General features: G+C 38.3%; 1 protein-coding gene across 1 annotated transcript; it reads right to left on the bottom strand.

Moving 5' to 3' along the window:
- Window positions 1-93: 93 nt before the first annotated feature.
- Window positions 94-27,943, bottom strand: LOC134746181 (beta-glucuronidase). The gene is made up of 13 exons (XM_063680499.1): window positions 27,658-27,943; window positions 15,703-15,966; window positions 15,346-15,528; window positions 8,339-8,511; window positions 6,773-6,915; window positions 6,450-6,643; window positions 5,848-5,994; window positions 4,968-5,140; window positions 4,563-4,706; window positions 4,249-4,333; window positions 3,407-3,583; window positions 2,648-2,786; window positions 94-2,358 (listed from the first exon to the last, which is right to left on the bottom strand). Exons 2-13 carry the CDS (start codon window positions 15,964-15,966, stop codon window positions 2,177-2,179), a joined length of 2,004 nt encoding a protein of 667 aa, XP_063536569.1. The 5' UTR covers window positions 27,658-27,943; the 3' UTR covers window positions 94-2,176.

Below are 27,943 nucleotides of genomic sequence, written 5' to 3'. Positions count from 1 at the left end.
TTTAGTAGAGATAAATAAAGGTCCAAATGATAATAAGTACTCAAAATATATTTTTGTACTTTACTAAGGTACTACCTCTTATTAAAACTTGTTGTGTGGCAATAACATTATTGGTAAACTAACTTGAAAATACTAACTTAAAGGTATAAAGTATTTCAAACCTTTCAATTTAATTATACCTTGTAATTAGTATTTTTAACTTAATTAGTAATTAATTTATAAAGTAAGTCTTGCACATATTAACTCTTATTCGAAATTACTTTAAATAACAATTCAGGAAAATATCAAATCCGTGGCACTCAATAAAATACAGAAAATACCTATCTTTAATTGAAGTGGACTCTTAATTATGGCTACCACGAGCTTGTCATTGTCACTGACCTGACACCTAGGAAGATATAACCAAACGGAGTCGCCACGTCTGTAATTTTCTGTACAAAAAAGTCTGCCGATTTTTGCGGGGGAAGGGAACGTCAAATGTATAGGTAACGTAAAAATAGCCATGTCAGATAAACGTCAGTCCATACATTGTGTTGTGTACGACCGTTGGCCGACTATTTCCGACAGAGGGGAATGCCTGTTAATGGCTACTACGTTTGGCTATATCCTCCTAGCCTGACACTGACATATTCGCTAGCGTGTGCTGTGCGTAGCTTACTTTCTATGCATCTCGCTCGTACTGGCACTGGCATACCAGTGACAAGCTCTTGGTAAGGCTACTGTTTCTGAATGTGCAATTTAACCATGTAATATGACTAATATGTATATTTACAACGTTGAATGGTTATATAAAATGAACACATTAATGTTTTTATTTACTTATCAACAATATTTTATGAGTAATAGTAACACAATAAGCATTCAAGTTCTCACAATACACATAAAAACAATGTACTCTTAGAAAAACTGCCATTGCCAACTTGCAACGATTTTTAGCGCGTGGTGGAGGAAGTAATACCTACCGAATGATGTGACTCTGATGTGATGTGAACTTTAAACTTTACTATTTGACTTCTGACAAAGACTGTCAAATATTCTAACTTAGCTGAGACGATTGGTAGGAAATGCTTATAGTTAACTAACTCCCTAATTAGTTCAAGGGTATTAATAGCTACCTGCATCTGATTTGAATTAGTTTATCCACCACGCAGTTGGCACAATAGCCAATAAGTAGTTGCCCAGAGAAAGGGTCGCTATGTGAGGTAACTTACTGCAAGTGATATAGGCAGAGGCACACGGTCATATAATGCACATGAGAATATGTATGAATAATGACTTTAAAAAAACTTGCCTATCCTTCTAACATTTGTGAGGTTTTCTATTTATTTAGAGTACTTAAGCTAATAATTGCATTAAATAAAATTATTATTTTGGTAAGATTTAAATGGCAGAAATGCTGAGTGTGCTTCAATAAGGTGATACAGGCCCCTGCTGTTAAAAAAATTATAGACATTTTTTATTTGGTTTAATAAAAAAGTCTTATTCGAAAAGTAATCTAAACTACTTTTTTTTTAAATACTTTCTAACATTTAATGTCGTTCTAGTCGGATAAAGAGGATGTTAATATTATATAAGGTGGCAGCACCGATTAGTTAGGTTAATAAAATATGAACAGTTTATAAATCCTACTATTTTTAAGAGGGTCCTCCCACTCGGTTCTTGGAATGGGGCACACTCACACCTCTCAAAAAACAATATGAGGCGTTACATATGTAGATAGGTAACTACCTAACTACACCTGATCTCTCGATTATCCATTGCAGTAGGTACTTACTGCAACGAGTTGACACAACTGGCCATCTGACTTCTTTCGTTCTACAAGTATATAACAGTCTAAAAATATCTTGGTTTACTTTTAAAAGTTTTGAAAGGAAAAATTGACAGACTGGCAGACTGTCATGGCGTATCACACGAGGCAACCAGGCGAAGGCATTGATTGATTGATCGATTGAACGACATTGAAAAAATTGGATTCATTATTTCTCTCGCAACAGTTGTTTTCTGGCCATCTCTGCCAGGGTCGCGAATTGAACGCGGAGAGGCAAAATCGTGGCCAGTTTTCTAATCTACGAAATGCCTACGTCTAATAGGCCTCATTGCACGTCGCACATTGTCTGGAGCTCAATATAACACACGTGATAGCTCATGGCGAGGTGTGCAAGAGTGGTTTCGCCTCCTAGAGCTCGTCATGCCTCGCCCTTGTGAGGTCGCTGACGTAGTAGGGCTGCGGCAGCGTCGGCGCTCCGTCGTCGGCGGCGGCAAGCGCGTGGTAGCGCCTGCGCAGATGGTGCGCGGCCATCTTGGGTTGCCGGGCACGTGTGAAGATGCCTTTGCAGTTGCCGCCGACGCGGGTATATGCTGGCAAAAGACAGACGAATGAGTACAATCTTAGGGTTAACCTGTGCGCTATATATCATATAAAGCTAAGTCATCCCGGAAAATATTATGAAGGTGGATTGCATGACTGCTGTGATGACTTGTATGAAACCTGTGCAGTCAACGTAACTGTGACTCTGACTGCCCTTAATAATGAAAGATGGAAGTCAAACCTACCTAAAGCGCCCGTAAGGAGTAAGACAACACCAGTTATTAAAATGTACTAGTTGATTAAACAAAAGTCGTGACCGAATCAGTAAAAATGACTCACTCTGTGCCGTCTTGAAGTCTGCGAAATTCCAAATAAACTCTCCTACGAAGAAACCTGTTTGACGCAGCTGGTCAAAAGCCTTGAAGTGCTCCGACATCACTCCCACTTGGTACTCTTCTGACCAGATGAATTCCGGTAACTACAAGAGAATAAATTGGTTAATTGGGAACAACAGTAATGATTTGGCAGCCTCGGAAAGAGCGCAGAAGGCGACTACCGTGAAGTTCTAGATTTTTGCCTGAGAACTATACTCGCAGGATTCACCACAAAAAAATAGGCGTATTTACTATTATTTATCACCTACTTAGATTAGATCAACTTTTGGACCCGGGTATGTCCTTAAACTGCGTCCGGACCCGGATATGTCCTTAAACTACGTCCAAACGAGAGGTATGGGCACTGTGAATGACATCTCGCTTTGTGTGGTAGGTCACAGGACAGCGGATGTCATTCCAGATCTAGAGCAAAGCCCAACTGGGGATGCACCTCCACCTTACAGAAAACCGCAGCCAAATAACACTAGACCCTACTCATAGTGTTGTGTTTCTGTCGGTAAGTAAGGTTGCCAGAGCTCAACGAGGGAGAGGAGTGTTAGGGTCGGCAACGCGCGTGTAATATCTCCGGTGTTGCAGGCGTCCATAGGCTACGGTAACTGCTTACCATCAGGCGGGCCGTATGCTTGATTGCCACCGACGTGGTATAAAAAAAAAAAAAAAAAAAACAGAGCGTTTCCCCAGTGACCCAATAATCGGCACTCACGAAGTGTAATCCAGGGAAGGAGTCAGCCCCGTACTCGGACATAAGCACGGGCTTGTTATGCTTGCGGTGCCAAGCGGTCGCTTCTTCGATGACGTTGTTCGTGATGATCTGCAATGTGCCCGGGTCGCTGTACCACGCGTTGTATTTATTGAAGCTTACCACGTCGAGGTATTGCGCCTGCAAATACAATACTCGTGATAACATTGAACAAAGATTAGTCGGTTTCTGAACCAATTATTATAAATACTAAAGTACCTATAGTTATATCACGGCTGTCCTCCGCAGCTGTACGTAATCGACCGTTTCAAATCTACTTAATACTTATTAGTTTTTACCATGGTCTCTTTGGTGTCATGATTATGATGAAGTTCAAACGGCCTTTGCAGCACACGATGCTTTTTCTTGTAACACTCAGGCAGAGAGCTAATGATATTAAGTAGGTATGTGTTATCTCTCAGACTTTTGGAATTAATATTCTACAGATATATATTACTACCTGTTGCCCGCGACTTCGTCTGCGTGGAGTTAGTAATTCGGGTAGCTTATTTCTTTATCCAATCTGCTCTTTATAGATTCCCCATACACACTTCCACCTCCCCCCCCCCTTTCACCCCCTTGACTGATGACTTCAGGGATAAAAACTACCCTGTCCTTCCTCGGGCCTCAAACTACATATCTCTATACCAAATCTCAACTAAATCGATTCAGCGGTTGAAGCGTGAAGAGGTAACAGACGGTCAGACAGACAGACACACTTTCGCATTTATAATATTAGTATGGATTATATTAAAGCAAAAATCAGAACAACGAATCATAAAAACATCATGATTGAAAATACTCACAGATTTATCGGATATGTAACTCTGTGCAATAGCAATGGTGACTGGCCGCGAAAGATCCATGGACTTCACGTGTTTCACGACCTCTCTGAAAAAGACGAAATACTGGTATATGTATGAACTTTATCATCACAGTGATAGGAAATTGTGCACACCCTAATTCCAGACAGGTTTATTTACTTCACAGGATGGAAAATTATGAGCCTATGCAAATTCTTAAACTAGCCTAGCGAACATTTTTAAATATTTTGAACTACGAGTAAGGTTGGAATCGGAACGAAATTTATAAACAGAATAGGATAAACCAGCGTACCAACCCGAAGTAATAATCGGCGCCCTTCATCTGCGATCTCGGCTCATTGGCGATGGACCACATGATCACGCTGGGGTGGTTCTTGTCACGGTGGATCAACTCCTTCAGTGACTGCTTGTGCTTGGCGAGCAGCGAGTCCGTGAAGTAACTGTAATTATAAACCATTTAAGCGCCCGATTAATGTCTTACAAAACATTGCTAATCCCGTGCCCACTGTATTTCAAACTACTTCAAACACTGATAAATATTTGTTTATTTGGAAATAGATAAAGACAGATCTGTAACACAGCGATAAAAGTTCGTTAATCTCAAAGTGGAAAAAGCTCTTCAAACATGTACAGAATACAACATTTTAAATACGATATTCAATAAGTAATTAAGAACATGGAAGAAAGAAGTCCATATTTACATGGTGTCCACGCTAGGGCACTCATCGATGATCATAATGCCCTGCTCGTCGGCGAGCTGGTAGATTTCCTCAGCATACGGGTAGTGTGAGGTGCGGAATGCGTTGGCGCCGACCCATCGGATGAGGTTGAAGTTCTTCACCCACAGTACTGGATCCCAGCCTTTCCCTCGAAGCTAAAAAATATAAATAATTTGATCACAGATGGTCATGATTTACAAGAGCAGCTACAAAATGTATAAGTAGAAAATCCATCGAAGGAAATGTCTTGCACCTTGAACTTCAAAAAGTACCAATAGGTACACGAAGGCTTTGGTTAGTACAAGCCTCTGCCCGCAACTTCATCCGCCTAGAAGTTTACTACTTCTACGCATTTCATACCATAAGATGCTGGGGATAAAAAGTGTCATATTACCTACTTATGCTAATCCAGTTAATTGCTTTGTGCCTATTACATCCAGATTTCTTTAGCCCCTTTTGCCTAATAGACTACCATTTAAGTTATGGCGTTCTACTTTGGGGACACAGCGGCGATGCATATGAAGCATTTATTATTTATGCAAAAACAGTGTACCTATATACGCAATACGCATCATAGTTAATATCAAAAAAACTTCTGGCTGTAAACCACATTTACGACTTCAAGTATTTATACTACGAGTATTTATTGTGATAAAACTTTAGTATAAGATTAAAACTAATTGCTATACCCTGTCAGGGTGCATGTTCACATATTTGTTACCTTATATACTTACCGTGTATAATGTTGAACATGATTGCAATGATTAAATGATAAACATCTACCTAAACATCTGAATACGAGTATGCTAACTTACACGTGTTTTCTAATAGGTATTATTAGTAATAGTAGGGTGAAACTTACATCAGAATCCTCATGCATTCCGAAGCCTCGTAGATACAAGGGCTTGTCGTTGATGAAAACACTGGTGTTGGTCCACGTCACGGTCCTGATGCCAATCTTCTGGTAGTAGGTGTCCACTACTTCGCCTCGAGGCCCTATCAATGTGGCCTGAAATATAGATTTTATACTTAGGTAAATAAGCCCACAAGAAATGTCCTCATTAGATACATACTAAGGGCCTGTTTCACAATGCCCAAGTAAAGTATTGATAGTTAATTAACAAATAAATTAACTGCCAGATAAAACTACATTCAGTTGTAAAGGTATCTACCATTTATATATCTACCAGTTAAGCTTATTTGAAGATTGTGAAACGCCAAAGATGACTTTATTCGTCAGATAAGTGGCAAGTACCTTATTCAGGACTTTACTTGGACATTGTGAAACGGGTCCTAAATATCCAATCGGATGTAGGTACAAATGGGTCGAATCCTGTTGGTCATGTCATAAATGTGCTGGTGCTATAAGGATAACAGGGCACCTACAATCCATATACTATACTATCACTATCACTCCTGATAGTCATAAAGATTCGATGAAGTAAAGTCATAAATAAATCGTACCTTCATAGTGTACAAGTATCCAGGATTAGGATTCATCAAGTAAGGCCACCAGAACTTGGCGTTGCCGACCTCCAGGAGCCCGGCGCAGTCCTGCGCTGCTACTACTTGCGTGTCGTTCTTGTCCAACAGTTGGACGAGACATATAATATTACTTGCATCGGAGCCTTTGAACGTGATGTTGTACACCACGAAACCTGAGAAGAATGAAGACATTTTATAACTATTTGACAGTTCAGGTGACAAATCCTGGTGATACAAAATATTAGAAGCGGGAAGCTGATGCTTATAAACTTAAACTGAATAATAATACTAAAAGTACCCACCAGTGAGTCCCTGTATGTCGGTGTTAACGATGACGTCATCGATATAAGCCTGCGGCGTGCTGTACAGGAACACGGAGCGGTGTATGCCGGCATAGTTGAAGAAGTCGAACGTGTATGACTGCTTGAGCCGGAACGTCTGATTTCTAATACCAAATTAAATAATATTAGGATATGGAATTATGGACATTTAAATATAGGTGCATCCACCTTGGCTCGAGATTTATCGAAATTCACGCCAATTCTTATGAATTATTCTGCACCTTGCACCTACCGACGATGCTTTGACAATGTCAAATTTTTGCTAAACAATAGTAAGTTTTCAAGTTATTTAGCTAAACGAAAACATCTGTTTGAAGGTCAAGTCTATTTAGTGGGGCAGAGTGCAGAGTGCTCGAACAAATTGTCGTAATGTGGACACGCTGGACAAAAGCACCAATTCTTTTTCAGGCACTTGTTAGGTCCATAGAGCTTTATGTTTTTGATAGGAACCAACTCCTCCGTCGTCCATATTTAATTTTATGGCGGCCATCTTGAATTATAGCTAATTATTAATATCTCGAGTTCTAGTAAGTCACCTTGAATTACAAACTTAGTGTCTAAAGATATAGGTACATATTTGAGGTCAGGGAATTCAACTAGATAAGTATTTTACCGATATCTCATTTTCTAAATTACTTGAAAATACAAAATTGGTGTTTGTTTATATATTTGGTTTAAGTTATGTTAAAAAAACCGGCCAAGTGCGAGTCGGACTCGCGCACCGAGGGTTCCGTACATTACACAATTTAAACAATGTATTTTTTATGTGAAACGTGAGTGAAAGGTAAATTGCGGTTTACGATTTATGACGTATTAAAAAAAACTACTTACTAGATCTCGTTTAAACCAATTTTCGGTGGAAGTTTGCATAGTAATGTACATCATTTTTTTTAGTTTTATCATTCTCTTATTTTAGAAGTTACAGGGGGGGGGGGGGGGGGCGACACATTTTACCACTTTGGAAGTGTCTTTCGCGCAAACTATTCAGTTTAGAAAAAAATGATATTAGAAACCTCAATATCATTTTTGAGGACCTATTCATAGATAACCCACACGTATGGGTTTTTACATGGACAAATACAGCTATTACTTATTACTATTACCAAACAAATACAAAATAGTGTTATATCTATTAGGAGACATGACTCATGTCTGTCTGTACTTCAGTGATGACGCCCTGCGGGACAGTGTCATTCAGCAGCGTGTTGTCCCCACCGCGGTGAGGTTACTACCGTTGTACTCATGGTATAATAATATACTCGCCTGGTACTCTCTTCTGAGACTCGCGAACCACGTGACTGACACAAGCCTACGTCATCGTGAACCTTTTAACAGCACGATGACGTAGGCTAAAGTAGGCTTGTGTCAGTCACGTGGTTCGCGAGTCTCGGAAGAGAGTACCTTGTTTTATTATACCATGGTTGTACCGAACGTAGTCCGGGATCTCCACTTCAAAAGGTAAATGTCCTAACTCGCATGTGACCAAGTGTACCGTCCATCTATTAGAGGTTAGGGAATATGACTCACATCTGTGTCTGTACTTCAGTGATAGTGCCCTGCGGGACGGTGTCGTTCAGCAGCGTGTTGTCCACCACCACGGTGAGGAGGTTGCTACCGTTGTACCGAACGTAGTCCGTGATTTCCACTTCAAAAGGTAAGTGCCCGATCTCGTGGTATGCAACCGAGATGCCGTTTATCCACTATAAAATTATTTAAGTATATTATATAATTATACCTAGAACGACATTTGTGACTTAAATTTCATAAAATTCATAAACTGTGGAATATTTATATATGTCATGATTCATGATATGATTTGGCCGTGAATTGACATCGCCAATTGGCATTTTTCTTAAATGTAAAACATAAATATATGCCTTTGGTTTCATAATAGGACAGTTTTAGTTATGTGATTAGATTACCTACAAGCGGAAATACCCAATCAAGTATACATATAGTATAATAGTAGAGCTAAATAATATAAGATCGTCGTCACGAAGGTTGACTGGTAGAGATTGCCTCATAGCATTAAGTCCGCCTTTTGTACGATTGTATTTTCTTTTGTGCAAAAAAGCTTAAATAAATAAATATAATACGAGTCAAAAAAAGGCATGTAGTGGAAGTCACATAATAGTGTTATACCTATTATATCCCTTCCGATAAACCTGAGCACAGTAAATCTGGCTTTATTATTTATAGTTTTTAGGACAAGGTGTTCAAATTTCTTAAAATAGAATAGAAAATGATTTTTTTAGCAAATAGACCAGCTAAAATGTATGAAACAGCCAATTTTTTTTTTCGCGATTTCGGGGTTAGTCCCATAGTAAAGGTTGCTCAGTATAATCCCAAAACCTCCCTGGCAACGGGAATGCACTTATTTTTTAGCCACCGTGTATACCTATATTTAAAATAGGCAAGTCGATAGTATTACAAAGTCGCTTTATCTACTATGTTTTAGGTAACTGAACTAAATCGATAAGGAAAGCGTTACGGTTGTAAAGTTTAATGAGGCATGCCGATTTAGTAGTACCTAAATTTTAACTCGTAATGTACCTAGCTTGGCTCCTATCTAATCTATCTATGTTCTATTGTGTCAACCGAATTGACTAATGAAGGCTATTTCCCTAGTAAATGTATTTATTGCAGCAGCAACCTATTTAACTATTCGTAGGTATATTTTACTGAGACTACAATACCAATCAGGGATGTTACTTTTAGCGTTTTCTAGGTCTCAATAGAAAAAAATAACGAAAATAAGAAAACAATACCATGTCAAATTTTGGAAGATAATGATGGAAAGATGCTTTCTACATTAGATAATAAAATTTAGATAGATAGTTTAGATAATTGATAATAATGAAATTAATAAATATTAAGTATAGGACATTCCTACACATGCAGATAGATATTAACTCTTATTAATAAAAAGTTATTATTGATAATATTAAAGTATTAATTTCGTTAAACCCGTTTACCTTCATTAAATGCAGGAGCTAAGGACTAGCTAGGGCTAGGTATATTTTGTACGGAATTCCGAATTACACGGGGCGTAATTGGAGCCCCATGGCGGTGTCACATATCACAACACTGTAATGGGTAAGTTAAGTAGGTATCTATTTCCGTGCATTTCACAGGCTTCTCTTTGCCCCGGATATAGTGTTTGCAGTTATCCACGCGATATCGTGACAGTGACAGCGTCTATCACTTTCTACAGAACGGTGATAAAAAGTGACAGTTGCTTGCCACGCTCACGTCGATAACACAGCGTCCATCGGCCATCATGCACTCGCTGGTCTGCGTTGACTACGCTGGTAGTCTTAGAGGATATAACCAAACGGAGTAGTTATTACCCAGGTAGCAAAATGACGTCAGCTACGTCATAGTGACGGCATTATTACGTCATAATGACGTCGCTGACGTCATAATGACGTATAAATGCTACTGGGGTAACAGGCGTTCCCCTCTGTCGGAAATAGTCTGCCAATAGTCATACACAATGTATGGACTGACGTTTATCTGACATGGATATTTATACGTTACGTTTACATTTGACGTTCCCCTCCCCCGCAAAAATCGGCAGACTTTTTAGTACAGAAAATTACAGACAAGGCGTCTCCGTTTGGTTATATCCTTTAAGCTGGTAGTGGTCTAATCTAACAAGACTGCACCCTTTTTTATCACGTAATATGTAAATACTCGTAGAAACAGCAGAATTTGCTATTATCAGAATATCTTACTTAAGAGGAAAGGGGACGGCCGCTTCTCCATACAAACGTAGTCCTTCGTTGGCAGCATGGTTCCAGTTTTATCGCCTGTCACTATGCCTGTCACTTTCGCACTTACATACTTGTTAGAACGTGACAGGCATGGTGACAGGTGATAAACGAAGTGCTAAGCTTATAGATAGTGCGTGTTTGACCGATTGAAAGTGGACTGATACTAGATTAGATTAGATTATTTATTTCATGAAAGACAATAAGTTTGCATCATGATGAAAATACAATACAGTAATACAATACAAATCCCATCCCATTTTTTCGGAAGCCATCCCGGAGGCCTTCGAGGTGAGAAGACAGGTTCTTTTGAGCGCCGGGGATAAGTTGAAGAACATTTCTGCGCACGTGTTGCTGGTTCTGTTGCGGTCCTGTTTCGCCGTTCCCAGAGTCATCTACTTTTGGCGCACCGTGCCGACCTGCCTTTGCCCCGGCCTTATTGACTCGTTTGACGCAGTGTTGAAGGACTCGGTCGAGTCACTGCTGAACGTCTCCCTCAATGCGGACCAGTGGGATCTGGCCTCCCTTCCCATTCGATCGGGCGGGCTAGGTGTAAGGCGCGCAAGGGACGTGAGCTTGCCGGCCTTCCTGGCGTCGGCGGCGGGGTTCGTGGACCTTGTCACTCAAATTTTATCTTTATATGGTGACAGGGTATCCATACCTGTCGCTGCGGAAGCTATGGAGGCTTGGCTGGCTCTCAACCCGGAGGCGACGGCGCCGGAGAGACCGGATCGTCAGCGTTTGTGGGATGACGTGGGGGTTAAGCGGTTGCTGGGAGGCTTGGTGGAGAGTGCGGTGGGGGTAGACAGGGCGAGGGTAATCGCAGTGTCGAAGCCGGAGTCTGGAGCGTGGCTTCACGCGCTTCCTTCTCCGCACTTGGGTACACTGCTTGACAACGACTCGACGCGGATTGCAGTTGCTCTTCGCCTGGGCTGTGCGGTGTGTGAACCCCACGTTTGCATCTGCGGTACTATGGTGGAGAGCAACGGTCATCACGCGTTGAGTTGTGGTCGGCGTGCGGGGAGGTTCCCACGGCACCACGCGCTTAATGATATCGTGCGAAGGGCGCTGGTTTCTGCAAACGTCCCGTGCGTCCTAGAACCTCCGGGTCTCAGACGCTCTGACGGGAAGAGACCGGATGGATTGACTTTGGTTCCCTGGGAGAGAGGGAAATGTTTAGTGTGGGACGCAACGTGCGTCAGCACTTTCGCGGCGTCGCATACTCGTATTAGCCGTACTGTGAGAACGGCAGGGGCAGCTGCCGAGTTGGCTGCAGTTCGCAAGCGGGAGAAATACGAGGTCCTGGCGAACTATTTATTTGTCCCTCTTGCCGTTGAAATTACGGGGTGCTGGTGTGCGGAGGCCAAGGCCTTTTTCGGGGAAGTGGGGAGACGCATGCGAGAGAAAGGTTTAGATCCTCGCTCTGGGTCCTTCCTGATGCAAAGATTGTCCGTCGCGGTTCAACGTGGCAACGCGGCGAGCGCGATGGGCACCTTTGCGTCGGGGGGGGGGGGGGGGGGTCGCGGGACGATTTATACGGCTGATTATTTAAGATGTGACTGAATGTGTGTTTGTGAATTTAAGATAGTTTTAGAATGCTTGTTTCTTAATAATTTATTGTAAAAAAATGTGATATTAATTCTGTTTTCTATCTCCTCTTCTTATAGGCTTTAAGTTATGTTAATTAATTGTATAAACTCATTCGAGTCTGGGTTACCTACGAGACAGGCTAAGCCTAGTGTAGGAACCAGAGTAACCTGACTGTATTTTTCTATGCCAGGTACATTTTGTCAACTGTGTTTAATTTAAGTTAATCTAAACAACCCTGTAAATATTTTTGTGTACCTACAATAACATTTTTTTTTTTTTTTTTTTATTGAAATTTGACAAATTAACCAATTAGGAGGTGCAAAAAACTAAGTTATAACTAAATAGCATTAGAAAAAAAAGATACCTTTAAAAGTGCAAGTTTAAAACTACACAAACTACAATAAGACAATTCATATACATACATACTACTTAGATTATATATACCTACATATATGTACTATGTATATGTATATATATATATATATATATATAAAATAATAACAATACCAATGAAATAAAATTATAGCTGCAATAAGGATTGTCGACACAATTAGAATACGAGTAAGTACGTCCTATATTATCCTATATTTTATTTCTAACTTTTTTATTAGGCGTATTAGGTTTATTTATTTGTTTCATGAATTGAGCTTTTTAAAAAAAAAATTTGTTAAATTTATTTTTATTAGTTTTAACTTAATTTTAATAATTAATTTATTATTCTCACTAAAATTAAACTAAATAGATATTTCATTTAATGATGAAATAAATAATCAGTTTAATATTTTTTTTTAATATTGAAAATAAAATTAGACTAAATTATATAACAATCAAACATTTATATTTAAGGTGGTAGGTAGGAGTAGGTAGGTAGGAGGAGTAGGTAGGTAGGTACAAGGGCTTACAAATCCATAATTAAAATTTACAATGTCAAAACTTATGTAAATATAAGAACAATAAAAATAAACTACATATAATATTCTACTTACATTATTGACCCATAGCTCATCAACCTCATCAACATCACCGTTACGTAAGCGAACTTACTCGCGAACGCGAAGCGAAGCGGCGCGGCGGGCCGACGCCGATGGCGCGGCGTTCGCGTTCGCAACGAGATCGCCCACGTAGGACACTTCTATAGGTATCAAAGCCATCAAAGGATTGATTCACCCCGCGCCGCATCGCTTCGTGTTGTTCGCCTATTACGTAGTACGCTGTGATAGATATCTACTAGCGCATTTAGACGTTGAAATCAAGTCCACTGCTAACAATTTGAAGAGCATGGTTATTTTTGTTAAAATTACTAAGTGTCAAACGGCAACACTACTCGACCTAGCTAGCGCCACTTGCATTATCCCACTAACCCGGGGTTAAACCGTTAACACAGTGTCATATTGTACTGGTAACCATGGTAACTCCAGGTTTAACCGGTTGACCCAGGGTTAGGGGGATGGTGCAAGTGGCGCTTAATGTTTTACTTAGTCTTAAACAAAAGACGAGTCACTCTTCGAGTGCTTCAACATATTTATTCCCGTGACGGCTCGAATCGTTCGACACGCTCGTATAGACGAAGGAGTGTAAACAGTTGTAGTCTGAAAGCCGTGTGAGTGATGTAGGAAGTTGATTGAGTAACGTCGTCGGTTAAGCGAGGTCAGTGCTTCTTGCCCTCTAGGGCAATTTGCCGTAAACGATGGCCGAGTCACCCGACTACGGCCAATTCGTACGTAATGTGTGACAGTGAAACTGGGTCGGCCCGTGTACCTGTTACCTAAGTGGCGGCTGGGATACGTAAAACTGACAACTTAAACATATTAATAGTATCAAATGCCTCAAGGGCCTATTATAGATTTAAGCTAGTTATTCATTTAGTTTAGTATTTGTATTGTAGTACCTCTGTATATTTAATTATTTATGTAAATAAATGGTTTTTAACATAGTATCAAATATGTTCTACCTTGGCATTGTGTATTAAAAAAAAGGTAATATTATAGATATACAAAAAATTGCGCATGCATTGCATGTGCAGCGCCCATCACGCGACGCGACACGCGTTGTACTATTTCTGCTCCAGTATAAGCATTTTTAACAAAATATAACTAAAAAGATAGAAAATGAGCAATTTATCACAGTAAATTCAAATCCTCAGTAATAAAATATATTTTTGTAACTTCTAAAATTAAAAAACAAAGTAATTCGAAAAATAATCAATATCGTAATCTTCTTGTTTCTCATACTTCTATACGGCTTCAACTCATTGTGCCGTCACGCATAGAGTACGGTAGGTACAGGTACCCCTAGTGTTAATTGCATTCGATAGCGCGACGCCACGTACGCGTTTGCGTCAAGTGTCATTTTGTATGTGATTCTGAGTATTTGAATTAGATTTGAAGGTATAGATCCAAGGACCAGCTTTGGAATAAAAACGCGACATATTTATAGTTCCGGAATTGCCTTCACGATATTATAATCCCACCAAAAACATTCTCATGTAGACGAAACCATAAGGCTCGCACTGTCAAAAAGTTATCAGAGTTCTTGTAGAGCCAAGCTTCTAACTCTACAAGCCCTAACTTCACAAACTACACCTTAGCCAAAATATGTGGGTACGAGAAGGTGTAGTGTAAACCTACACTCGATAATATAACCGCCAGACGTGGAACTGCTGGTCGTAGCGTAGTCACGACCTCACGACTTACTATACAAAGAGCAACTCGTAACTGTCCATCGGTGGACCTTATGCCTTTTGTAATAAGGTTTACGAACTTTCAGTTAACAGTGTGGGCGATGGTACTTATTCCTCTCCTCATTGCTGCATTGTGCACTTCAAAATGCAGCTGCTGCGCGCGCGCGCCCTATCCATTGACACGAAAAGGCGAACGGCGTACAGCACTATTAGTATTACAATACAAGTGCGGAGAAGAGGAAATGCGAAACTAAATTAAAACACGACCGCAGGGAATGTTTTAAATCGACACGAGTTGCGAATTACCTATTCGCACGTGTATCGTACAACATTTTACAGTATGGCCCTTTTAACATTTTTAATGTAAGACCTTATTGTACCTATGAAAGCAATAAATAACTGGTTACTGAAACTTTCGACATATGCACGAAAAGTGCTCTTTACGCACTAGTGCGAGAAAGTAGCACCATATGTACTGTAAAGCTACTTACAACTTGTGCCGCATAGTGAACGCTGCTAAAACGCAGCCAAACCCGCTGCTCGGCGCGCGCCCAACCGGCTGGGACGTGGAACCGCCGGTCGTACCACACGAGGCCCACGTGGTCGCGGAGGGACGCGTCCGTGCCTACGTCGTTGTATGAAGACGGCACTGGCATGTGGATCACTGGACCTGTCTGTAGCAATAACAATGTTGTTAATGACGCCAGTTTTTCGATCACTCGTGGCAAATATATATACGATTTCGAAACAAAATTGAAAGATTAGAGTAAATGGCGAATGCACACCTATGTATAATGAAAAATACCAAACATATTTTCAATAGCAAATAAATTAATCTATTAGCTTACCTTTTCGAGATCTTGTGCGAACCACCTATGCCGATATCCATACTCTGGATCTACAGGCGACTTCCGAAAGTTCCATATGCCATCCAAATTCCTCAAGTCTCTAGTCTCCGTAGCTTGTGGATACAAAGAGCCGTCCTGGGCCGGTGCTCGAGGCTTCTGCAAGTGGTTGATCTCGTTCGCACTGGGCGACCCTGGTACTACGGCGTTCGTGGACGCCAGTAGGGTCAGGAACACTAACGACAGTCTTGGTTGCTTTAATAACATCTGAAACAATGGAGATATATATGTGTTTGTTACTCACTCATGCAAAAAAATCAGTGATTTAGATGAAATGTTTAAGGCGAACGCTAGTGTGGAGCTATGGAGTATCGTGGAATCGGCCTGGAAGAGAAATGTTGGAAAAACAGCAAGTTATCCATAAAATTCATAATGGGTCATACAAAAGTCTGGGATAGTTACAAAATCTTCGATTTTATACTACTGTAGTGTTATATTGTATACGAACAAAATTGCTCAAAACACTGAAACGAACTGCATTCAATACGAACCGGCTAGTAGGTACATACGCCTGAGTCGCCTGACTACTCTACCGCTGCTGTTGAAACGCCATCAATGACAAAAAGATGAGAAGCTGTAACATGATAGTTTCAAGTTTTTGTTCCGTTCTTTACACCGTCATTCATTTCATTGTCTAAGACTCAGAATGTAGGAAGTCTTCGTATAGTTTTTAGTACGAACAAAACTGCGGGCGAAGTGATCAAAATAACATGTATTTCTACAATTGTTTTGAAAGCAAGAACATGTGCAGCATGTGTAACTATTAAATAATTGAAGAATTATCATTCACATAACTACATATTCTACAAATTAGAATCCTTCTAATATTTTGAAGTCATGTTTAAAAATGTGCCGTACTTGTTAAGCCACTGTTTTAAACAAGTACTAACCTAAGTATATATATATCTAATAATTTACTAAATGTGTTCGCTCATATTTGTTACCGCTAGCCGAGAAGAAAATTGCTTTATTTCTTACACGTAGGCGCTCTGCTCTGGCTGCCAGTCAGTCTGCGGTGATAATTAATGTTTCGATGCGGATTATTTATTTACCTTGAAACCATGGATTAAGTCATTTGAGAGATCAATGTATCATGCGAGACGAGCCGGCGCGGTGTTAACAAACATGCCAAGATGTGAGGATGAGGAAGCTAGTTGGCCTAGTTGTATTTAGCCAACGGTGCTTTCAGATCTGAGCTTTAATCACTTTAATCAGGGACCGGAAATTCGTTCAAATTTTACTTAACGAATTGAATCAAATGTAGGTACAAATAAATATACCGCGTGAAATTAAGTAACAGCGTGTATGTGAAACTAAGTAACAGTAGGTAGGTAATAGCACAAAATTATAACCAAATTCGAAGAAGTAGACTAAGTATCTACTTAATATTTTACGCAATCTTTGCATTATTTGCACTTCTTCCTGGTGGTGTACCGGCTTTTTGCCACGGCTCAAGGGAGCCCGGGGTCCGCATGGCAACTGATCCTATCAATTGCTATTAAAAACAAACTTTGCACTATCAAAAACTAATTAGTAAAATATTTATAGCAAATTGAGCAATACTAACGGTCAGGAGCTTCGCGTCAATAGCTCCTAGGTTTGTCACTCTACAGTCAGTGATACAATGCAGGAAAAATGGCCATGCGCTCTATATTATGTAAAAGTGTAAATACAATGCAGTAATGTAACGATTACAACACCCGCGGCTTTCTAGTGCATGCGCATAAACAATGCGAACTGATCAGAATTCTGCGGATGCCATGCACCACCATGCGAGTATGACAGCGACAAGTCGAGTATAGGTAATAAATATCATAACAGACTGCTAGAATCATACAATCACGGTACGTTGCTACGAAAGGTTTTAGTGTAGTACATACCTACAAAACACAGATTAACTGAAATTTAAGTATTCTCAAGTTCTGTAGATTTTAAGAACAGCGCTCTAGAACTTGTTATAGGATACCTATTAATTTACCAAAATAACCCTTCGCTTAATGCGATACCATCTACACTTTACGGAAGTACTTTAGATTAGATGCCGGTAACCTACTCTTATTACTAATTTTTCTCTGTTAAAGCTGATAAAACACATTGTTTAAAAATTTACAACTCTCACATAATACTTACATATGAATTTGAACGACTGCATAATAAATAACCATTAATCAATTATGTAGGTGTCTGTACAAATATGACATTTTATGCAAATTAAGAAATATATTCTGATAGTGATACGTAACATACCTTGTATGTAGATGTAGACAGTTAGGGTATACAAATAAAATTTGTGGTTCCTTTAGAGCGTTTTCACATTGTCCGATGGATATATCGGATGTCGGAAACGACGAAGCAAAACGTAAAAAAAGAAAAATAAACCGGCCAAGTGCCTTAGGGGTTGAAGTTCTAAGAACGTTGAAACAACTGTTTTTGTTATCTTAAACAATGCTTTTCTAAGAAGTTTCAAAGTATTTGTAATAGATTCAAATTTTTAACCCCTTTTTAACCCTTTTAAGAGATAAATATTTAAAAACGCTTAAATTACTTTTCTTGTATTCTAATAATATGCCTTTACAGAAAGATTGAAGTGTAGCACTCAAAAAAAGGTTTGATCTCCATACATATTTTCAACCCGTTTTTTACCACCTTGGGGGATGAATTTTCAAAATTCTGAAATTAGTTATCTTCTCTTTTCATTAAATATTTTCCTACGAAGTTTCAAGTACCTGGCCTAAAATAAAATTAGGACCCCTACAAACTTTCAACCCCTTTTTAACCCCTTTAGGGAATGAATTTTTAAAAACCGGCCAAGTGCGAGTCGGACTCGCGCACGAAGGGTTCCGTACTATTACGCAAACAACGGCAAAAAAATCACGTTTGTTGTATGGGAGCCCCACTTAAATATTTATTGTATTCTGTTTTTAGTATTTGTTGTTATATATAGCGGCAACAGAAATACATCATCTGTGAAAATTTTAACTGTCTAGAGTGTCTAGCTATCACGGTTAATGAGATACAGCCTGGTGCCAGACGGACAGACAGACAGACGGACAACGGAGTCTTAGCAATAGGGTCCCGTTTTTACCCTTTGGGTACGGAACCCTAAAAAGTACCTTATCTCTTTTGACTGCACTAAAAAGAGCGGTAACGCAAAAATATAAGGACTTGATCCCATTATAGGGCATTTTCAAGCAGTTGTTTTTCTCCAAAGATCATCCGACATCCGATATTGGACCGGCCAATGTGAAAACGCTGTGGTCATTTGCTATATATTTTACTAGATTTTGTTATAAAATTCAACATGTGTCATTATCCCTATTCTATATTAAGATTTTACTAGCTAGCAATGCATAGGTATAATGGTATAATGTACCAGTCTAAACATAATTTCCGTTCCGCGGCCGGCTCCTTTTCACTGCGGGGTTGCGAACTGCATCGCAGCCATAATTGTGGTTTTTTTTTAGTTTTAGGATATATTTTATAATATATTTTTTTATACTACGTCGGTGGCAAACAAGCATACGGCCCGCCTGATGTTAAGCAGTCTCCGTAGCCTATGTACGCCTGCAACTCCAGAGGAGTTACATGCGCGTTGCCGACCCTAACACTCCTCTCCCTCGTTGAGCTCTGGCAACCTTACTCACCGGCAGGAACACAACACTATGAGTAGGGTCTAGTGTTATTTGGCTGCGGTTTTCTGTAAGGTGAAGGTACTTCCCCAGTTGGGCTCTGCTCTAGATCTGGAATGACATCCGCTGTCCTGTGCCCTACCACACAAAGCGAGATGTCATTCGCAGTGCCCATACCTCTCTTTTGGACATAGTTTAAGGACATATCCGGGTCCGGACGTAGTTTATGGACATACCCGGGTCCAATAATATGTATGCCTGCCTGAAAATAAAGATTTTCATTCATTTCATTCATAATTTCTCTGAAAAATCTGAGATCGAAGCCAAACATTTTTTTGCCCGTTCTGGAAAAAATGTGCAGACAATTTTACTAGGAAAAATCATTCGGTTAAGGGAAGGTGGTTTACTTAGTAAGTGGTCCTATATCCCCTCCATCAAAGTTCGTAAGTCGTATGGAATAAATACCTACGTTAGGTACTACATAATTATATATAAGGTATAAATGCCGATACATTTGTAAGTCAGAATAAATTTAGTTAAGAATCTATTCACTAGTAGGTATATAGGTATTGTCTACCAGTTTATTGGCTTGTCTATCTCACAGCAAATTAGTCTGGTATCCGGTTACATAACAAATTAGCAGTGAGAAACTGACGAGAAATCAATCAGTAGGACTATTATTTACATTTACAATGTTTGTTGATCTCTAGCTACGCGTAGTTGTAATGAATAAGAGAGTCTTGTATAAGTAATTTTATGATTTATGAATGAAGTGGTCTCCGTCTACGTATAGTTTTTACTTTTTTACGAATCGGGGAGTCAAGTTACACTAGGGTCGAGAGTGTGCAGATATATTTATGAATGAGGTGGCAGGCCTATGTTTGTGTTTGTATGTAGAGCACGAGATTACGGGCGTATATTTCCTATGTTTATTGCACTATTTTGATTGCGGAACAAACGAAACGTGTTTGACCGTTAGAAACTAGGGCTAACCACGGGCTGATCAATAGTAAATAGTACTTAGTAGACAGTGCTTAGATAAGATGTGGGTTAGTTATCTACCATAACAAAAGTAAACTTTGCATAGTTGACAGTTTGCAGTGCTCAGTTAGATGTTGCAAGTTTTAATGAAGTAAGTGAAGTTCCACGAAAGTTACATATATGGTATCATCGAGTTAAGTTTGTACATTGGTATGTACTTAGTTTTAACAGTGAAACCAATTCATTAAATTTAGGCTTGCTGGATAAAATAGTCTGCAAAAATAGATTTTACCATTTTTTTACCTATTTTCTTACATTAATTTCAATTAACACCGACAGTTCATCTACCAATATAAGGTGCTAACAAATTAGCTACAGATATTTTACGAGGTGGTACTTTACACTAAAACATTAACTTTAAATAGAAATTAAGAAAATTTCTCATATATATTTTTTGTTTTCATTTACCGAACAAAATAAATAAATAATAATACTATCTAAAAATAATCATCATGTATTTAACTGTTTGTCTTCAATGTCATTGACAACGTGTCATTTGATTTATCAACGTGAAGTGGCCAGTTAAGTGTTAGGTAAAAGAGGTTTTAGAATTTGTTCAATGAGGTCTCATTTAATTATCTCATTAACCTTTTTACGAAGCAAATTGGTTTTTCAATTTTCTACAAATAACATCATAAAACCTATAAGTAAGTAAGTAAGTAAGTTTTTATTGTATTAAGAATCAGGTTACATTGCAGGTCGAATATACAATTACACATTCAGTTACACTGAGACTTTACCTAATGTTTCGTACTTACATATACTTCAGGAGCCGAGTACTATCAGCTGTAAAGATATCGGTAGCTAATTTGTTAGCACCTTATATATTATATAACATAAGTAGCAACGTACATAAATAATTGAATTACCTATAGATTTTCTATTGGTTGTGATATTTAACGTCTTAAAACCTCAAACTTAGACAAGTTAAAGAGTTTCGCGCAGCGCTATACCTAAGAATAAATTAAATCGTTAAAATAATGTTAAACACACTGTTCAAACTAATTGCGAAAAGTTCACACAAAAAAGTCCCCCACACGTGAGGCAAGTCAAGCACCCGATACCTTCATTTATCGGGTGCTAAGCGATAGAAAAACATCGAAATTGCCATTTAAGAGGCCATCGGCTCCAAATGACGTAACCATAAACTGTTGCCAACTTTATAAGTATACCTACGATTACGCAAAGGATCGTGGTGATCCGCAAAATTAAAATAGCCATTTAAGGCGGTTCCCTGAGCCAGAAGGCGAAAAATATCCTTATATGATCATGTTTTTCAAAGAGGCGTTGATATTCGTAGACGTGGTAAAAAAAAATGTAGTTCTTGACTATATTATCTTTAATATCATAGCTTCCGATACACGAATTATGACACTTCGCTCGATACAATTAATTCCCAAAGTAACCTCTAACTCGGACTTTTAATCCAACTACTCGGTTAGTTATTATGTGATACTATAAACAAAAAAAGAAGAAAAAACAATCTTAACTTAAATAGTAATTTCATAGCTTTCGAATTTCGATATTGTAAGGTAAAGTTTTTAAAATAAATAAAAATCGACAAAATTCGATCAAAACTGACACTTGGCGCGCATGATCTTTCCCGTTCTTTCTTGTGAAATGTGACAGTGACAGCGGCAAACCGAATTCATCATTTACTATCACGGTCTAATTAGAAGTCTGTAGTCGTTAAAATTAGGTGTGAATATTATAATAGTAGGTACCGTAAAATCAGGTACAACTAGTCCACAACTTACAAATGGTCCGAATTAAAGTTCCAGTAAAATATGTATAAGTATTTTTCAAATTATGTTGAGTATATAATATAGAAAGAACATTAGTGTATTTATGAAAGAGGCTGGTGGATGTGACTGGGGACCGTAGGGCTGGCAGCTTCCTCGCACAGCGCATTAGTATTGCAATTCAGCGGGGTAATGCTGCCAGCATCTACGGCACCTTGCCGAGGGGTGAATTTTTATATTAGTTAAGGTTTAGGATAGGTAGTATATTTTAGTTACGTTTAGTTTATAAGTTTTGTTACTATATTTTTATTTAATTTAGATATAATTTTGACATCACTATGTAATTTAAGCTCCAAAATTTATTTTACATTTCGTTACATTTATGTAACGAGTACAAATCATAAAGGCTCGTTGAGAATCAACGTTAAAAACTGGACTATAGGTTGTACTTAAGGACTATAAGTAGTTACCTGATTTTACGGTACTTAACGGTACTTTACTTCACGGTATTTAACTTTAGTGTTTGATTGAAAATGCTCAGGAGATAGCTTTGTTTTTAAGACAACAACTGCAATAAAGTCGGACCAAGCTAAGTTTGCATATATTTTGCAGTGACAGTGTAATAGTGCAACCACAAATGTTAAATACATTACATACCTATATGAAAATATTTTGTTTACGGAGAGTTAGACGGGGGTACGGCAAATCAAACTGTCAAAAATCAATATACGATTGCAGCCCATTTGTTAAATCAGTAATAAGTATTTCGTAAACATGCGAACGTGCACAACATATTAATTAATGCCCAATAGATGACACCCTGCTGTCACCTTTATTTCCAATAAGGACAATGATTTTAGTTTAAAGATGACATAATGTACTAGGACAGTGATGAATACTCTGACCTCTACTTTACCTGTATTAGGTACTCAGTTTTGTTTTTCCATGTTAGTCTCTGGGTAATTCCACCGTAACTGACGTTACATTTGAAGCGAAGTTGCGAATTTCAATTTAGGATATAAATAATGTAATTATAAACATTCAGAAATTGAATATTAACTGTAAATTAATGTAATATAAAAAGGCTCTTAATGTAGACACTCAAAATAATAGAGAATTATTTTGCATGTTTTGTAAACTACTAAATTTAATTGTTGTAATTGATGTTACAATGAATAGACACGGAAGTATGAAGATTTCAGGAAAATGATATTTTCTCTGGATCGAAGTAATATACTACGTCCGTATACATATATATTATTTATTTTATCAATATCATACATGAGTTGTTTATGTTCCTTAAAGGATGACTCACGTTAGACCGGGCCGTGACCGGGCCGGAGCTTCCGGCACTTACTTTTCTATGACATGACAGGTGATCACGTGATGCTTTCCATAGAAAACGAAGCGCCGGAAGCTCCGGCCCGGTCACGGCCCGGTCTAACGTGACGTGAGTCATCCTTAACAGTGCCAGTGGAATATTGCCATTGCTGGAGGGAGGAGTCACGACTCATGATGGAGGAAGTATTAGATGTAGAAGCTTCTGAACCAAAAACGCTTAGTCTCTTCATTAAACGACTTTGAGCTACTAGCTATTACAATCTAATATACTTACATTACTCACCTGTATGCTTGTATATACTTAAGATTGATTTAAAATTGTAAAAACACTTATGATAAAAGTAAATCAAGTCACTGTAAACACACCCGGCAAACGAGAGTAATTTTGCACTAAATTCATTTTAAATGGGTTTGAAATATACTTCCACCTTCAAAGCAAATTATGAACAAAAAAACTGGCCAAGTGCGAGTCGGACTCGCGCACGAAGGGTTCCGTACCATTACGCAAAAAACGGCAAAAAATCACGTTTGTTGTATGGGAGCCCCACTTAAATATTTATTTTATCCTGTTTTTAGTATTTGTTGTTATAGCGACAACAGAAATATATCATCTGTGAAAATTTCAACTGTCTAGCTATCACGGTTCATAAGATACAGCCTGGTGACAGACGGACAGACAGACGGACAGACCGACGGACAGTGGAGTCTTAGTAATAGGGTCCCGTTTTTACCCTTTGGGTACGGAAACCTAAAAAGTGTTGCTATCCTGCAAGTTGACTTATGTCTCATCATGTCCCTGTTTACCCCTCTGATAATTCAAAACAAACAAAGTCAACGATCATGATCCGGCTACATCTTCGAATACGAAATTGCTGAGTTAAGTAAGCATCTGAGGAACACATCTCCATGCACTCAGTCCATTAAAATTCTCTACCCTTCTCTGCTATATTTCCTTGGCTTATCGCTCATCACCAAACCGACCAGTTTAAAGGTGATTACAAGATTCGTGACATTCAGAGATCCCACTTATACTGGTTTTCTCAGGCCATTAGCCTGTTTAACGATGGGATGAACATCTTATTATATACTAGCTGAATAGACGCATTGTGCCCTAAGGAATGCATTATCACGATCTTATTGAGTGCGCTCGCCAACAAAACTGTAAGTTTGGGCTCACGAATAGACCAAAGAATGATCCTTTCAAGTCCTTTCGATAAAAAGATTTTATTGAACAATAAGCTATTGTCATATTTTTTGATCGAGTGATGAATTCGAGAATAACGCATATTTCTAATACCTTAAATGCAGCGATGGATCGACTTAGAAAACTTTGCCCAGTGACTAAAACGCTATTTACTGTGATTTAAATGGTACTTTAAATTTATTTTTTATATTTTATTAAATAAGTATGTACCTACTGATAAGTGAAATTGTATCAGTAATATCTTTTATTCTTGACTAGATTAAAAATATATATAACATACTATAACATCAGTTATATTATAATACGATAATAAATCCGTTTCTTGAAGACAACATAGGTCCAACACATTACAATGTAAAAAAATATGAAAAATAAATAAATTTAAATCAGAACAGCAATTTAAAAATATTTCGGGGCTGACGTTCGATTATTTTAGACTAAGGCCTTACCCGCGCTTTGGCATGAGGAAATAAGAGTGACCTACTTTCTACGCAAGGATACATTCACATGCAAGGAAACGGCACTATACCTATATATTTGTAGGTAAGTACTAAGTACCTTTATTTCAATTATCCCCGACATTTTGATAACTAGCCTATACTCGCATTTGATTTGGCGCATTATAAATAAATACAATCTGTCCATAAGGTATACGAGTATTAGGTTATTGGCTTTGATAGATTCCAAACTTGAGTTTACATTAACTCATGCGGTTGGCTTTAATTGATTAACGGCACGTGCAAGTAAATTATTAAATCTCCGAGTACTGAAAAACTTGTACTTATTTAACTTTTCCAGGTTCGTAAACTATGTCGGTGGCAAACAAGCATACGGCCCGCCTGATGTTAAGCAGTCTCCGTAGCCTATGTACGCCTGCAACTCCAGAGGAGTTACATGCGCGTTGCCGACCCTAACACTCTTCTCCCTCGTTGAGCTCTGCGTTGCTGCAAACAGTTTTTGTAAAAATAATTTGTATCTAGGTTATCCGTATTAACATAAATACGGACTACACACTATAAGTATCAGTAAATAGAACATAAGTATATTAATGTACTTATAAATAATGACTATATTAACATTATTGCCATTGTAGTGATTAGAATTAATAAAAATAAAAATAATAAGAAAGTGTAAGTATAGGAACGGGTCTACCGCGATTTAACTTCATGTTTTTACCTTTAATTTCGACGTTTCAGCTGATAGTTGCACCAGCTGAAACGTCGGAATTTCAGTTTACAACGTTGAGGGTTTATTTTTAGGGTTCCGTACCCAAAGGGTAAAAACGGGACCCTATTACTAAGACTCCGCTGTCCGTCTGTCCGTCTGTCTGTCTGTCTGTCACCAGGCTGTATCATCATGAACCGTGATAGCTAGACAGTTGAAATTTTCACAGATGGTGTATTTCTGTTGCCGCTATAACAACAAATACTAAAAACAGAATAATATAAATTTTTAAATGGGGCTCCCATACAACAAACGTGATTTTTTTGCTGTTTTTTTCCGTAATGGTACGGACCCCTTCGTGCGCGAGTGAAACTCGCACTTGGCCGCTTTTTTATAAAAATGTTTGAAATGTTTCGTATTCGCATATATTATTATGTAAATATTTATCGTCAACAATTTTTATGTGTTATTTGCTCATGTTATGTAAGACTAACATATTTAACTAAGGTACTTAGAAATATTATTATAGCAATTCGTTCTATGACTTACTGTTGTGGCATACCGCAAACCTAATTTACTTTTGAAACTATGTACCAAAGATAGGTATAACTCCGTAATAGATGGATACAGTCTAAGGAAAAAACGTGCCTCGAAAATCATGAAAATTTGATTCTCGATCAGATGGCGCCACTACCTTTGGCCTACTCTCGTATAGAGGGCGTTGACGGTTTCGTTTGTTAACAATTTTAACGCATATCCGTGAAGGAACATGGGTCAAAATCATATAAAAATAATGAATGCAAATAAAAAAATCATTTATCCATATTTAAATAAATTTTATCGTATTTTTATAAATCTTCATTTTTAGGGTTCCGTACCCAAAGGGTAAAAACGGGACCCTATGACTAAGACTCCGCTGTCCGTCTGTCTGTCACCAGGCTGTATCTCAGGATCCGTGATAGCTAGACAGTTGAAATTTTCACAGATGATGTATTTCTGTTGCCGCTATAACAACAAATACTAAAAAGTACGGAACCCTCGGTGCGCGAATCCGACTCGCACTTGGCCGGTTTTATAGTTTTAAAGTGTGTCGATAGATGGCAGTGAATTTACTGTGGTTACAAAATTTTCTATGACAGTACCGCTCTATCCTATTATATCCTCTTTGTATGTACTTACTTAATAAGAATTGATGAGAATAACTGAACCTACCTAAGAGAATTTTGAAATGCCCACCGGCTCGTTTTTCTTACCCAACGCCAAAGAGAATAGTATAGTATAGAGGGTTATTGTCATAGTAAATTTTGTAGTCACAGTAAATTTACTGCCATCTATCGACACACGATTAAAACTGAAAATGAAGATGTGTAAAAATATCATTTTTTTTTTAAATATATGTACCTATGGATAAATGGGTTTTTATTTTTATTTTATTTAGAACGCCATATGTCTTTGACCCATGTTATTTCACTGATATGTGTTAAAGTTGTTAAATATCAAACGGCGTCGTCAACGCCATCTAGCCGAGTATAGGCCAAAGGTGTGGCGCCATCTATTCTAGAATGACTTTTTCTTGATTTCCGAGGCACGTTTTTTCCTTAGACTTCATTTATCTTATACGGAGTTACATATATCTTTGCCCAACGCTGATAAGACAAATCTTTTTACCTACTTATTTATCATCTCAAACTTGTGGCGAACTATAAGATAATTAACAATAATATAAATCTACTAAAAACCTGAAAATCAAACTTGTAAAATAACCTAAAGTACTTACATTTGGCGTAGACACGAACTTTCTTCTAAATGTGAAAGAACTACGGTTTAATCACCCGCGAAAATGCAAGAATTGTAATTGATATTGTATTTAGATGTAAATTATACATCCGAACGTATATTTTATCTAAATTACTTTATTATGTTATATTTTCAACTATTTTTTTCTTACATCTTTGAATTCATAAAAACAAACAATAAAAGTTAGCCGGTATTTATTCTGGCGCGCTTTTCTAAATCCGAACATACGAGCGTGCTTCCCGCCTCACGTGAGTCGGCGGACTGCC

This window comes from Cydia strobilella, chromosome 12, assembly GCF_947568885.1.
Source record: "Cydia strobilella chromosome 12, ilCydStro3.1, whole genome shotgun sequence".
Lineage (NCBI taxonomy): Eukaryota > Metazoa > Arthropoda > Insecta > Lepidoptera > Tortricidae > Cydia > Cydia strobilella.
This window is presented reverse-complemented; position numbering and strand designations above follow the sequence as displayed.